This window comes from Protopterus annectens, chromosome 4.part1 (genome assembly GCF_019279795.1).
Source record: "Protopterus annectens isolate FY-2018-M chromosome 4.part1, PAN1.0, whole genome shotgun sequence".
NCBI lineage: Eukaryota > Metazoa > Chordata > Ceratodontiformes > Protopteridae > Protopterus > Protopterus annectens.
In genome coordinates, this window is record NC_056734.1 from 515447022 (window position 1) to 515461536 (window position 14515).

Sequence of the window (14515 nt, forward strand, 5' to 3'; positions counted from 1 at the left end):
TGTTGGAATATCTCACTGACTGATATTAAGTGCACTCTTGGATGATACATGACACTTTTCTTTTAAGAGGGGCAAGAACATTGGTTCATTCATGAATCATAAACAAGGGAATCAAAATTGATAACAGCCTAACACAAATAACATTAGAAGGTGGGCCCTTGAAGGGCTGCTTTCCATGCGGACACTGCACCCACTGTAAAAATATGCTGAAGACTAAAGAATTTACTAGTAAAAACACTGGACAAGTGTTCATTATATATTTTTTTGCTAATTGTCAGTTTGAATGGGTTATTTACATGGCTACTTGTAGCTGTTCAGCTTTCTATGTGGGACAGACATCTAGATGTGTCAGATTCAGGATATCAGAACATCTAAGTGACATCAGATTAAAAAAAAACAACAAATGCTATATACAAACATGCAGAGAAACACCCAAGAGCCATGTTTAGATTTACAGTTATTGCTAGAATACAAGGCAACAGAAACAATAAATCAGGTTGGTATCAGCTATTAAACAATATGGATAAAAAATGGTAATCAAATTAGGTGCCTTGTTTTCTCCAGGATTGAATGAATACTTCTAATATGTTTAATGAACTGGTGCAATTTACCTAAAGTAACCTCTGGTGGGGCTATACTATAAATAGGAGCTTGTTTGCTTTGTGGATTTAATGCACTGAAGATGGCTGGATTAGATAGCCGAAACTGGTCTGCTCTATTTTTGTTTTCTATGTTCTCCTATATTCAAATAAATCTATTATAGTCGCGGTTTGCTGGCTCCACTAATTCTTTTCATTTGAGTATAGTAAGACAGGCCAAGGGATAGTAACTCATGCAAATACTGCAAAAAATAGAAAATCACTAGCCCTAAATGGGTGTTGGCACCAACTAGATAACCTTTTTATTTATTAATAAATGATTTTCTGGTGGTAGGTTTTCATTCCTCCATTAATATCTGCTGCATATCCTCAGAAAACTGGTGTTTAAAAGGTATAAAGACCTTATCATTCAAGCAGTCCATTATAGTTGTTTGAGTTTGGAAAAGTATCAAACACCCATGATCTTGAGTGAGTGAATCCAGTCTGTGTGGAAGTTTGTGGTAATTGGCCCTGGCCAATTCCTAAAGGAAGGAGACTGTAATGTCCTACACTTGAGCTTTCTCAATTGCAATTTTCTGTGCTTATGGAGAGTTGTTAAAAATTGCCAAACCATTTCAAGAGGTGTCAACACTATTTGTCTGCTACATACTTGCTTCAGTCTTAGGCCTGTGTTCTTGTAACAACACCCAGAGACAAAGATCAGCTTCCTTATTTTCTGACATACCTTTTTATACAAGGTAAGTACCAGCACTGTTTAAAAACTCCCCCAGATGAATGTATAACATGGTCAAACACTACTAAATCTGTAAGAATAAATACGTTGGGAGCTAGGACTCTTGTAAATCAGTTTGATGTTTGAAACTGCATCATGGATTATCTAACTGTCTTAATTTCTTAGCTGATATTCAAATTATGTTTGTTTTTAATTCTGTTGCCCATAACAGCTGCTTATTTGTACCTTGCAACATGGTAGAGGCAAGGAGGAGATAATTATTTGCAGTGAATGAATTACATTAGTTATGTACATTTACCATAACTCTAGTTTATAGAGGAGATACCAGCCATCTGGGCAACTGCAAATGACAACTGTCTTTTGTATGTGTTTTTGTATTTTCTAGCATACCTTGTTTATTTTAAGTCAGCATAACTGTCCTTTCCTAATTGATTTTTGCCCCACTTTTTGGAAAAAAACTAAATAGGGCTGGAACCTACACCCTCTTTTATTAATAAATGCTAGGATGATAAAAGTAATAGGGTGATAAAGAAGAAAGGCAAGGCAGACAGACCCTTATTGCACTATTGAGAATTCCTCGCTGGAGCACCCACTTGGAGGTAAGTAGAAAAGTCTGCAGAAGACGACCTCACTGACTGATACATCCTTAAAGACCTGGACTTAACTGTGTAGGTGCAACCCAACTAACCTTTTCCCTTTAGTTAAGTGTTCAGATCCACATTTCCTTGCACAAAGTACCACCACCATGGATAGCAGACAGAATCTACATTCTCAAACAAATTATTGTTTCAGTTAACTCAAGCCATTTTTACCTGATTCTCAGCCAGTGCCTGCTTAGCCATGTAATGCTCCCTTTTCACTTTGATTTCCACAGACTCTGGAATATCTGGCACCAACAGGTCAATCAGACGAGCAATAAAAAACACCACATGCTGAAAAGAAACAATAGTAGAAGATTAACTATTAGGATAAAGAAGGCCACATTCCAATGACTACACAACTAAAAGGCCATTTAAAGCTTTAATAATCGTCTTGTTAGGAGTGCTGTTTTTAAAATCCTTTTGTAGAGGGGAGAATGGACATATGAGGTAGTGTTCTGCAGTATCCTGCCAGGTGGTACATCTTGCAGGGACACCGTTAGCATGCATGTATGCCACACACATACAGTGATAGCACAGGTGCTTGTGCTAACTATAGTGTGCTTTTTGCTATGTATTTACAAGGTTGTTTGCTTCAAGATCTAGTGTAGCAGCATTCTCCAAATCCTGTTCACAGGATGCTGCAGAAAAATCAAAGAATTTCAACAAAATACAACAAGAGATGGTTATATATACTCGTGGAGTACAGGGGTCTTCAAGTGTTAGGGTTGGGCGATCCTCAGCCCAACTTTCACTCACTGGAAATAACAGTGACTTGGATATAGTGAATCACTTTTCACTAAATCTAATGTTTATTTAGTTGTATGAGACAACTGTTTACAAGACTTACAAAGCCTCACAGAAATGGTGCACTGCTCAGGCCAAAAATTTTACTGTATAAACTGTGTCCACATGTATATCTGCAGCCCATTTTCTCTATGAATCCTAGTCAATAACTTGCATATTAAGTGCCTGACTACACATTCAAATATAAGGCACTGTTTCTGTAAATATAGCCATAGTAACCTAATTTTTTGGAATTAATCCCATACCACAATGTTCCCGTTGTTAGGGAATATCTTCCCTTAACATGCATTAGCACTTAATAGTTTCAGTTAAACACTCTGCAAGCTTAGCTCATAGAACATCCAACACCCCACATGACACTCACAAAAGTGTAGGGAGCGTAACCACAAATTTACATTTTCCAATCACAGTCTTACAATGATGCCCCTTCCCTATTTTTCTTTTAACTCATTAACTCCAAGTACCATTTCACTGCACCTCTGGGCTTACCTCCAAGTGCGCTGTGAGAAGCTAGGAACTGAATGCAGTTATAGCCGAGTCCCTTCCACAAGCGCATCTAACTTTACAGCTGTAATGCATCTTCACTGTTAAAAAAATAAGTTGAAAAAGTACCTGAAATTTTTCATGTACTTTCTCAACTTACTTTTAATTGTGGAGTTACATGATGTTTGTATTTAACTTTTTGAAGAAAAACTGCTGTATATGCAAGTAATCTTAGTTAGCGGAGTCTGTATGCTTTGCAAGGAGCGAATGTTGGCAGCCAATCTGATTATTCGATGTCAAGCCGCCACTTGCATAACACCTCCATCCCCCAATCTAACATTTATTGATCTGTCCAAATAAATAGCAGGTTTAGAAGTATTTTCAGACTTTATTGCTACTGGATCCTGCAATTTACTTAGAATAGCTACTTCTGTGTGTTTGCCATTTTTTTGACTCTGGAATAAAAGCGATCCTGCCATGATCTTACAAGACAGCAGCTTAGAAAAAAATCAACCAAAATACAGCTGCAACGGACTCCTTTTACAGAGTAGAGGTGAGTTGTTCACTGGAAGTGCTAGCTCAGGAGAAATGTGCCCAAAAATGGCTTGCAATTTAGAGTTACAGTTTCTGCCATATTTCGTTGTTTAAAGTATGTATGATCTTGTCCCTGCTTGGTTAATAGCTGTGTAATCTGTACTGGTGTGTGTGTGAGATTGTCATGGGTAGCATTAGCTGAAGCCCTCTCAACTGTACTTTTTAGTGGACTGACCATATTTTTCATATCCTGTGTGTGTGTGTGTGTGTGTGTGTGTGTGTGTGTGTGACACAGAGACAGTGAATGAGGAATGGTAGAGATTCCTGGCAGCAGCATTCACCAAATGTGCAAATCCTGTTTAGACAGGTACATTTAGGCAAGAAGCTGAGGAAAATGTCTGTACGATCTTGTCCCTGCTTGCAACGTTCCTCAAGCTACTTCTGTAGGTATTTGGCAGTCACATATGAAATATTACATGTGGTTATCTCATTCAGAGGATGCAGACACTATCAGTACAACCTCTTAGCCCCCATCCTACACTCAGAAGTCAGTGTTACTCTAAGTACGATCTCAGTCCTTGTCTAGGACTAGAACCCACATCATTTGGGTTAATAGGCAGATGTATTAAATACATCTCATGGTGGCTAGTACACCACAATTCTTTTGGGAACCTTATCCTTCAAAGTTCATGAAAAGCAGAAACTACAGCCCTCAGTCATTGAGAGTCAGGATGTGATATGCTGGGAACAGAAGGCCATGTCAAGAATGCATTCAGCTCTTTCAAGATTTAATTCTGTGTTCTCTCAGTTTATATGTTCTAGTTCACAGATCTGAGACAGAAAGACACTATAATTCCAGTGTAATTGTCGGTATTAAAGAACTATGAAAGAGATGAAATGGTGCATAGGTGAGTTTCTTGTTTACTGGGAATCTGACATACTTTTGCTGTGAAGCACATCACTTTATATCTTGATCGGTAAGAGATTTCCCCCAGAATGGCAGTTTTCGGAAGTCCATGAAGGTCTACCTTTTTCATAGGCATATCGTTCATTAACTGTAACAAACTGCTCTCAATAGGCACTAGGTTCACATAGTGGGATAATCAGGAATGCGCTGCAGTAGCAGTATGACATTTTGTAGATTTTTTTATTTTGGCTAGTTGAGAATGAAGGGGAGGTGGTAGTTGCTCCTTGTGAAGCGAGGACACTTAAGAGTGCAGTACCAGCGCACCGGCATTCTGCACATTTCTCTCTGGCCCCTTGAGTACCTTTTAAACTTTGGGTTTGGATAAGAGTTCACTCTTACTTTTTTGATAACCAGAGGCATAGAAGACAATTTATTCCTCCTTTGTCTTTTCTCAACTACTGGGTTCTGTTGCATGAACGATAACAGTCCTTGGCTAGGATTTCAGAAGCTTGAACAGATGCCGTTAATGGCAGGTGTAATCTAGTTCCTCAAATGTAATCAGCACTTGAGCCCAAGAGTTTCACAATTCTCTCCCATTTTGAAGAACGTTTTGTCCCCCTTTCTCCCATAAATTCTGAGTGTTCAGACTGAAAGTACTGTTGGTGAAAATGTTTTGCTTTTGGAATGCACTTTGCAGCACTAGACTTTAGAACATCGTCCCTAATTTTAAAACAGAATGTAAGCATTTCCAATGGCATCGTATAGTTGCATTAGGATTGAATGTAAGTGCAAATAACTCTTGGTAGTGAAATGTTTTACGTCGGTGTTTGGATTTATTTTTGTCAGCAGTTTCATTTTGTTAGTGGTTATCTTGTTGCTTTCCCATCCATTGCTGATTGCAGTATTAGCAGTTTACCATTTTTTTCATTGTAACATAGGAAATTTATTCTTCAAGGGCAGAGGCAGTGAATTGGTAGATAAACATTGAAATATAAAGTTCTTTGCTAGCAGCAGCCTCTTCAGTAATTACAGCTATCTTTAATGTGAAATTATTCAGATGACTTTTACCTATGCAGAGGTTGTGCACATTGAGTGATATTGGTGGACTGTAATAACAGAAGTCTGAGTGGCCTTTTATGTTTGAAATGTTCTAAAATGGGCAGTTTTGTCGTCACTGGGTCAGGCATTTTGTTTCATTGCTTACTAGAAAAATGTTCAAAACTACAGATTTGAAACACACTCTAACAAGCGGTGCTGTATTATACAAGTAATATAATTTAATACAATCATTAAGGTTGATCAAAGACCATATACATGGTTATGAGAGACAAGTATCCTTGTTTTAGACCAAAGATAAGAAGCATAATCAGTGTGTCTGAGACTGTGAACCATCTTTTGTAGAATAGATTCTGCAATATCATTAGTTACTTATAGTGTCACAACAGTGCTGGTAACATTTTTTTAGATACCAGAACAGGGCTAGTAATATTTTTTCGATATCAGACTACTTTAGTAAAATGTCTTCTATCCATTCAAAAAATTAATCCAGTTAGTGATTTAGAAGAATCTGCTTTTTATTCTTTTTTTTTGTCTGAGTTCTGGACAGAATTCAATAAAAATGGGATTGTATGTACTGATTATAAGAAGAGATACACACAACTAATAATTATACGGTATTTCTGCTGTGTTAGAAATGCAGGGTAAATGAAATGCGAATTCTAATTTTACTGATTTTGTCAGTGAGACATAAGGTATTCTGGTAATGTGCTGACTGGGAAAACAAGATTTGTAGAGAGAAAAAATAAGAGAGGTACTATTAAATAAATAACATCCAAGTCAAACGAAAATTGCACTGTGCTGGGCTAGGCTGTTTGTTGCAATCACTGTCTAGGTTATTTTATGTATTGTCCTTGTTTTGAATGAGTTCGGATCTGCTTTACAGTGTACATCAGTGTGAACTGAGCTGTATCTTATAAGCACCACTGACATTGGTTTCATATTCCTGTCTGGCAACTGGTTTGTGTGCCTATACTATTGTTTAGCACATTCCTGTTTTTCTGCAGTCCTTCCGGTTAGGGGCTTCATGATCACTCCCACTTTGTAGTCATCAGCAGACTATGTAAGACACAGTCCTTTACTTGTAACCTGTACTTTGAAGAAGTAGATGCCAAGTTACAAGTATCAACCATCTTTGAATCATAGATTCATCGATTCATAGGACATACAAGGCAAACAGACCTAAAGCCCTGAGCAGCTTACCAGTAACCAGTGGTAGTAACACCCTTTACCAGGATGGTATGCCTTGTAAGTAGGTGTCATTACTTGTACTCTAATTCCTGCATGGAATTCCTAACGGATGGTAATGACTCAGTCTTGTATTACACCTGTATGTACCTAGAATATAATGAATGTCCACTCAACAGGTAATGTGCAGCAATTATCTAACTGCACATAAGGGGTTTGCTTCGGTGAATATCTCACTTTGGTGTTTGTATATACCAGGAAATGTTACTGAAGGGTTAGTTTGGGTAAATCTTTCATTCTGGTGCTTGTGCATACATTTTATTGAAGGGGCTGCTTGGGTGAATGCTTCAATTGGTGGTTGTAAAGACTTTTCATCTTCTTTCTGTGGCTGATTTAAAACTGTATAGTTCATAAGTGGTTACTGGGCTATTGACCAGAAGGTCTTTATAAGCCTAGCTGTGTGTGCCCAGTGTAATACTAGAGAAAGCCAATACAAAAGGATCTTGCCTAAACTCGAAATCTTAGCGACAACTGCCTATACCTAAATGGGTCATAGGTGAAATTCCTGGCAGGAATTTATAGTTTCTCATCCAGTCATCTAAGCTACGCTTAAACAGAGTCATAGTGGGGCTTTGTTTGATGTGAACTGGAAGCTTATTCCAGAGGAGTATCAACCTCTGAGAGACATATCTGTCTCTCCAGCGGGTCCTATTTATGTCTAAGGCCAGGTTAAGTTCACTGGAGTGGGTGACCCTTGTCCCATTTCATTTGACTTGTGAGTGTGCAGCATTTCCAATATGTTTGGATCAAATATTGCTCTGTAGGCCAGGCACAAGTCTCCTGTAAGTAGTCTGTATGCTACTGAATACATTGACAGTGACTTCAGTCTGTCAGTGTATGACATGAGCTGTAGACCCTGAATTTTCTTGGTTAGAAATCCAATGTAGATGTCCACCTACCTTCTTACCATTATGTCGTCAACTTCCAAGCTGCGATATGTCAGTGAACCTACAGTGTGTGGCAGGTTGATTGGTTTACTTGCAGCTGTCACTGAGAAGAGCTATCCCAGGTAACCCAAGCTGAGCAACTGGCTGCAGGCCAGCCATTAGCTTATGACCAAAGGCTGCGTGGCTTTTATGGTGAACACCCCTTGGTGTAGGTGTTCAACACTTTTTAGAAATGCTCATGACTTTTCATGCAAAATTTAGGTCTGATCTTGGCTTGTTCTCTGATTCTTGGCATTGCTCACCTGGTTATTTTGGACAATATTTCTGCCTTAGAGGGAATGGTTAGGTGAGACAACATGAATTAATAGTTTTAAATGGTTCAGCCAGATAAGTCTGACATTTTTGCTTGTCTTATTGTATTTCTGATTATACTCCATAGTTGCCTGAGTGAGATAAATGTAATTACATGCTGACTACTTCCAGCATGGAACTACCTTATATTTTGGGCATTTTTCTCGGCTTTGTCAGCCATATGTGGAATTTAGGTGGGGGGATGGGCTCATATCTAAGTGATACAGTCTTTTACTGGATTACTCAGGTCTTGTCCTTACTGATGATAATGAGTCTGTGTTACATAACAGCTGTACAAGGTAATATAATGAATGGCTATTCAACAGGTTCTGTGGAGCAATTAGCACCTGTGTCTGAGCAAGCATAACTTTTCAGTAATGAAAGGCAGGTCATTAGCACATTACCAATAAGTGCAGTTACAATATATTACTGAGTCATTATCATTTTTCTGGCCAAACCCTCAGCAACTGTCACTGTTATTCACATAAGTAGAAGTAGTTATCACATTGATGAATGTGCAAGCTGGCTTTGGGGTTTTCTCCACTTGGAGTCATTGCAAGCCCCCACACACACACACCAGTTTATTTCTTTCATTTTTTACAATTTCAAGAAATGTAACAAATATATGAGACAAAATCTGGATTTTAAATATTGTTCTTTTTAACTTAGTTACTAGAATAACAGGATTTGTGCTAGAATGTAATTGATGAAGGATATGAATAGATATAGTATTATTTATTGACATGCGTCCTCTGTGATTTTCCAGAAAACCACATTAATTAATGAACTAGAGAATGTATATACAACAGCTAGAACCCAAGTAGAGTAGTTTTGTTCAAACATGCTTGTTTCATATACACATTATCTTGTGTTAGCAGTAAAAGCTGTCTCTACTTATGTACTTGCATTCAAGTTTAGTCTTGGTCTGTTCACATGTTGTCTTGGTTTCGCTCTCCCCTCAGTCCTCCTCCCTTCTGGTGTAGTAAATGTATGTAGGTCAGGTCAAGAGGCTTTACATTAGTTCCCTCCTTTCACTCCTTATGGCCATTGCCGAAAGGACACATGTAAATGAAAAAGGCAGAAGTAAGGCAGAGTGCTGGCATTGCATGCAATCATGAGTCATGTCTGAGTGGGTAGCCAGCACCAGTATGGGACACTTCAGATGCCCATGAGCTGAAGCTTCATGCCTGTCCTCAGCATATTAGTGGAATGGCGGTCCTTACCCTGCTTTTGCTGTTTACATGTGCCCTTTCTGTGCCCCCTTGTGAGTCATTGTGTGTAATTTGGTGTTTTCACGGGTGGTAAGTATGTACCTCTGCAGCGTCATCACCACTTATGTACCTTATGAAAAGAATAATGCCCCTTGTGGATAGGAGTGAAGATTTGGATGGTCTAACCAGGTAATGCATTATGATATACATATATATGTAGTCTTGCAATACATCTGTCAAACATCAGTAGTAATCTGTTTGGATTTTCTTTCCTTGCAGGTTCATCCACATTCTGACACTGACATGGCTTCACAAGCAGGAGAACAGGTGAGAGTGTAGGCATGAGGCCATTCCTACATTCACTGGGCTGCCAGCCATGCCTCTGTAACTGAAAACCACTACAACTTGAGCTTCCCCACATCCAGTGTGAAGGTATACTGGATTGCAAGAAGAGGTATGCATTGGAGCGGAGTCCTGCAGTTGTTGGAAGAGAAGTGTTCCATCTACCCCTGAGCCCGACATCCTTATGCTGCACATTGGAGGGAATGATGTTATCAGTCAACCACTCAGAAGGCTACGGTTTCAAATCAGAGCAATTTTTAAACAGCTGCAGTCATGGTGGCTATGTTGTCATTTTGTGTGGTCTGACATAATTCCTTGCCAGATATGGAAAACAGCAAATGGTCAACGGGCAGCGCACAAGGCCAGACGTTTACAGAATGGGTTCATGCATGGCTTGATGCACAGGGTCGGTGGATCTACAATCTGCCATAACAGCATCATTGCAGAAGATGTTCACCTGTTAAGAAGGGATGGCATTCAGCTAACTGAAGAGGGCATTGCATTGTTCTTGACTGACCTCCACAATGACGTGAGGAGAACTATGCAGGATTGGTAACATGCAGCTTGTGAGAAGAATGGAAAACACCCATGACCAAGTAGGACCAGTATGGTAAGTAAAACTCTATTATGAATTGTGTTGTGTAAAATGATATTTTTCTGAGTTTGGCATATAACTGTGTGAAGGAGTTTGGGAAGATGCTGAGAAAGAACAACTGTTTCAGGAGAGTGCTACCATGTTCAATGGAATATATCAGTAACCATTCTGAATTTTTTATTCTTCTTTTATCAGGCATGTGTAGAGTTTTGATGACAGGAAGGGCTTAGTAATACAGAACTTGATTCCTTAGGTCCATTGCTGAATGGACACATGTAAAGAGAAGGCATAGGTAAGGAAGACAGCTGAGACTGAAGGAGGTCATGAGACTGTAGTGGTATCAGCTGTCTGAGTGGGTAGCCAGCACAGGTATCAGACAGATCAGATGGCCTTGCATGCCACTAAAGTCCAATGCCTGTCCTGGGTTCATTAGTGGAGTGGTGGTCCTTACCTTTTTCTCTTTACATGTATCCATTCAGCAGTATGTTGATTACAGCAAGAATATGTATATTTGCAATGATATCTGTCTACATGGTAAAACAATTGGGTCTGAATGCTGAACACATGTACAGATATCCTTTTGTTTAGGACTTAGGTTATAAAAATTATGATTATTTTCATATTTTGGTAAATAACTTTGCAAAGGAGCATCTGAATGTGGTATGTAATATTTAATTTTGAATACAATATGCACAGTTCCAACATGGTAAAAGAACTGTGCCTGTATGTTGTACACATGTACAGATATCAAAGTTTGTTGTGGACTTACATTATGCATATTGATTTTGTTTCATATTTTGGTAAATAACTTTGCAAGGGAGCATCTGAATGTGCTATGTAATACCTCATTTTGAAAACATAATTCCTACTTCCAACATGGTAAAATAACTGTGCCTGTATGTTGTACACATGTACAGATATCAAAGTTTGTTTCAGACTTTGGGTATGGAAATTGATTTTTTTCATATTTTGATTAACTTTGCAAGGGAGCATCAGAATGTGCTAAGTAATACCTCATTTTGTAGACATAATTCATACTTCCAACATGGTAAAAGAACTGTGCCTGCATGTTGTACACATGTACAGATATCAAAGTTTGTTTCGGACTTATGGTTATGGAAATTATGATTTTTTTTCATATTTTGGTAAATAACTTTGCAAGGGAGCATGTCAGTGTGCCAAGTAATACCTCATTTTGAAGACAGTGTTACTCCTTACAACACTGTAAAAGAACTGTGTCTGTGCACGTACACATGTACAGATATCACAGTTTTTTAGTCTTGTACGATTATGAAAATTATACATTTCCAATACTTCTCATTATTACACCCATATCTTTGCAAGGGAGCATGATGATGACACAAATGATGCATCATTTTGAAGCTGACTTTAAGACATACAATGTCTACACTATGTAGCCTCTGTATTTTACAAGTAATGAGATAATATGCTTTATTTATCAGTTATGAGAAATATTATATTAATCATATTTCTGTGATTATCTCCGAAAAGGAGCATCAGACAATAATGGTTAAGGTATCATTTTAAAGCTGACATTCATATAAACAAATTAAATACAAATTGTATGGGTCTACATGGTACATTGACCAAGATATTGTGCTTTGCTTTTCCAAAAAGGTAAAAGATATGCACAATATCAGCATTCCTTGCCAAATATTTAATAATGACTTTGATATGCACTATTAGTAAAATAAACACTGTTACAACTGCTAAAGCTGCCAATGGAAATGAAACAAACTGCAAGGAAAACCTTCGGCAGACCACCACAGCACCACGATGCAACTGTTAAAACCACAAATTTATTGAGTAAAACTGTAAAATGCAGGAATAAAAATCGATCAGTTGATACGCACTATTAATAGTTACACTAGTGGAAAGGTCAGTGTCTGCTGAACAACTTTCGCATTTATATTTATTTTTAGTCTAGCTCTTTTAGTTAGTTATGAACATTTGTTTTCTGTATGGTATTACAAATGGATTTTCTGAAAATGAGCTCAGGCTGCACTGTTGTTCCTATGGTGGAATTAAGCAGGCAGCTTTTTCGGAGCTGCTCCAGACTGAATGAGTTAAGAAGTGGACACTTTTCTCCAGATAGGTAGTGTCTTACTAGGGCTGTTATTAGCAACTGTGAGGCCCAATTTATAACATGTCTGGGAATCCCCAAGCCAGCCTCTTATCACTCAGCCCCACCCCTTCCATCCTCAATATATTTCCAATTTTTGAGGAAAAGACCAAAAATATGACTAGGTCTATATTCAGGCTGTTCCTCTAAGGATTGTGATATTTTCCACTTGGTTTCATCAGAGGGTGTTTCTCTTGACTAATGGTTTAGTTTTTTAATTATGTAATTAAGTAATTTATGTAATTTAGTGATTGTTTGATGAGTATACAATTGAGTCTTTTTGACTTCATTATATAAACTACTTGCACTGGTTGTATAAGTTATTAGATCTGATGAAGCGTACGATGTAGGTACGCGAAAGCGCTCATCTATTTTTATTCATTTTCTGCATTTGCATTAAATATTTTTCAATACAGCTCGTGGCAGTCTGACTTTGTTTTTTGGATTTCACCAAAAATATGAGGCAAGAATCTAGACATTCAGCAAAAAATCTGGACAGTTGCAAGAGATGGTTCCAGCATTCTTTTATGAATGCCAGTATTACAGGTGTGGCATGCCTCTCAACTTTGCTCAAGAGTTCTGGACAACAACAAAAATAATGAGGGACCAGATGTTCAAAATCAGTGATTTTTTTTTAAATGTTACCCTACTTAATTTTAAAAAAGTTAATAGAATAACAGATTTTACATATCCATGCATTTTCTGAGCAATATGAAGCATGGAACTCTAAAATCAGGCATTATTAACTGCTTAAAATCCACAGTATTTGAGCAGAAAATCAAAAATTCTATGAAGGATGGGGCAAAAATGAGGCAAAATCAGTCAGAGGAGATGTGCAAAAAAGAGGCAGTATGTAGTACTTTAATTGCAGCAAGCTGTTTTTTACATTTGATAAGTCCTCAGTCTTTCTGTGGGAGTGGCCCTAGCTCTAGTCTGTCCTGTGAGTGGATGTCCATCCAGGATGGAGACAGTGCTACTGAACTGTGACTCAGGTATTTGTGATTCATCATTATCCTCAATCCCTGCACTAGTGCCAACATCAGTCTGTTGCCCTGCCCCAGCCTATGCAGATGTCACAGTAGCAGTACTTTACTTTGCAAATACATAGCAAAAAGTACACATGCTAACGGTGTCCCTGCAATATGTACTACATGATCCCAGCCTACCTCTGCTGCCATCATGACATAGCAGGATACAATGTTCCTGTAAGAAAACAAAAGCAACATGTGCTGTGGTCATGTGCAGTACAGTTGTACTGAAATTTACTGAATGTGGTATTAACCAGGTGCATCAACCACCAAAACATATGAGAGTGGACCCTTCCTGATGCCAGCGTTCACTCCTCCAGGGCTGATACCAGTACCATTGCCCATGCAGGTGTACCAAAAACTCCTGTGGCTCTGTTAGCCTGCTGCTTCTCCTTGCTTCCCTCCACACACTGGCCATCCTCTCAGTTAATAAGAATCACGTATTTGCCTCTCTGCCTTTGTGTAGAATAAATTTTATTTTTATTTTATCATACATTTGTTTACCAGGGTCGTACACTGTTAAAAACTGAACATTTACACTTGCAGCCCAGGTAAAATAATTAACAAAGAAAAAAAAATAAAAGACAACAGAGGCAGTAAGATGTCCAAAACAAAAGCACAACTGAAAGTAACATATAATAAAAACTTTACAGTGACAATTAATATATGTAGTGATAATTATGAGAAAACCAAATTTTACAACTTCAGGTTTACATCATGGTGGAAATGCTGTAAAGTAATGAGTCAGGATAGAGGATGAAGTGGGAGTTAGGCGTTGTTAGACATTGAGCGACAGTAAGACTAGATATGTTTAAGACACTACTGCAGTGCACAGCTGTGGCCCTCTTATGGCATTTATGTCATGGATCATTGTCTGCAACACCTGCTACCATAAAGGCTGTTCCTAAATAGAACCCATGTGTCCTGAATGCCCTAAGTAAGACATAATTTTC

At 38.3% G+C, this 14515-nt stretch overlaps 1 protein-coding gene across 1 annotated transcript in view; it reads right to left on the reverse strand.

Annotated features, from left to right (window-relative positions):
• Positions 1-14515, reverse strand: part of ANO7 (anoctamin 7) — a 1683969-nt gene that overhangs the window by 94236 nt on the left and 1575218 nt on the right. Inside the window, exon 23 of the mRNA XM_044070329.1 lies at positions 2145-2264. Coding sequence (XP_043926264.1) covers positions 2145-2264 — 120 coding nt within the window. The remainder of the gene's footprint in view (positions 1-2144; positions 2265-14515) is intronic.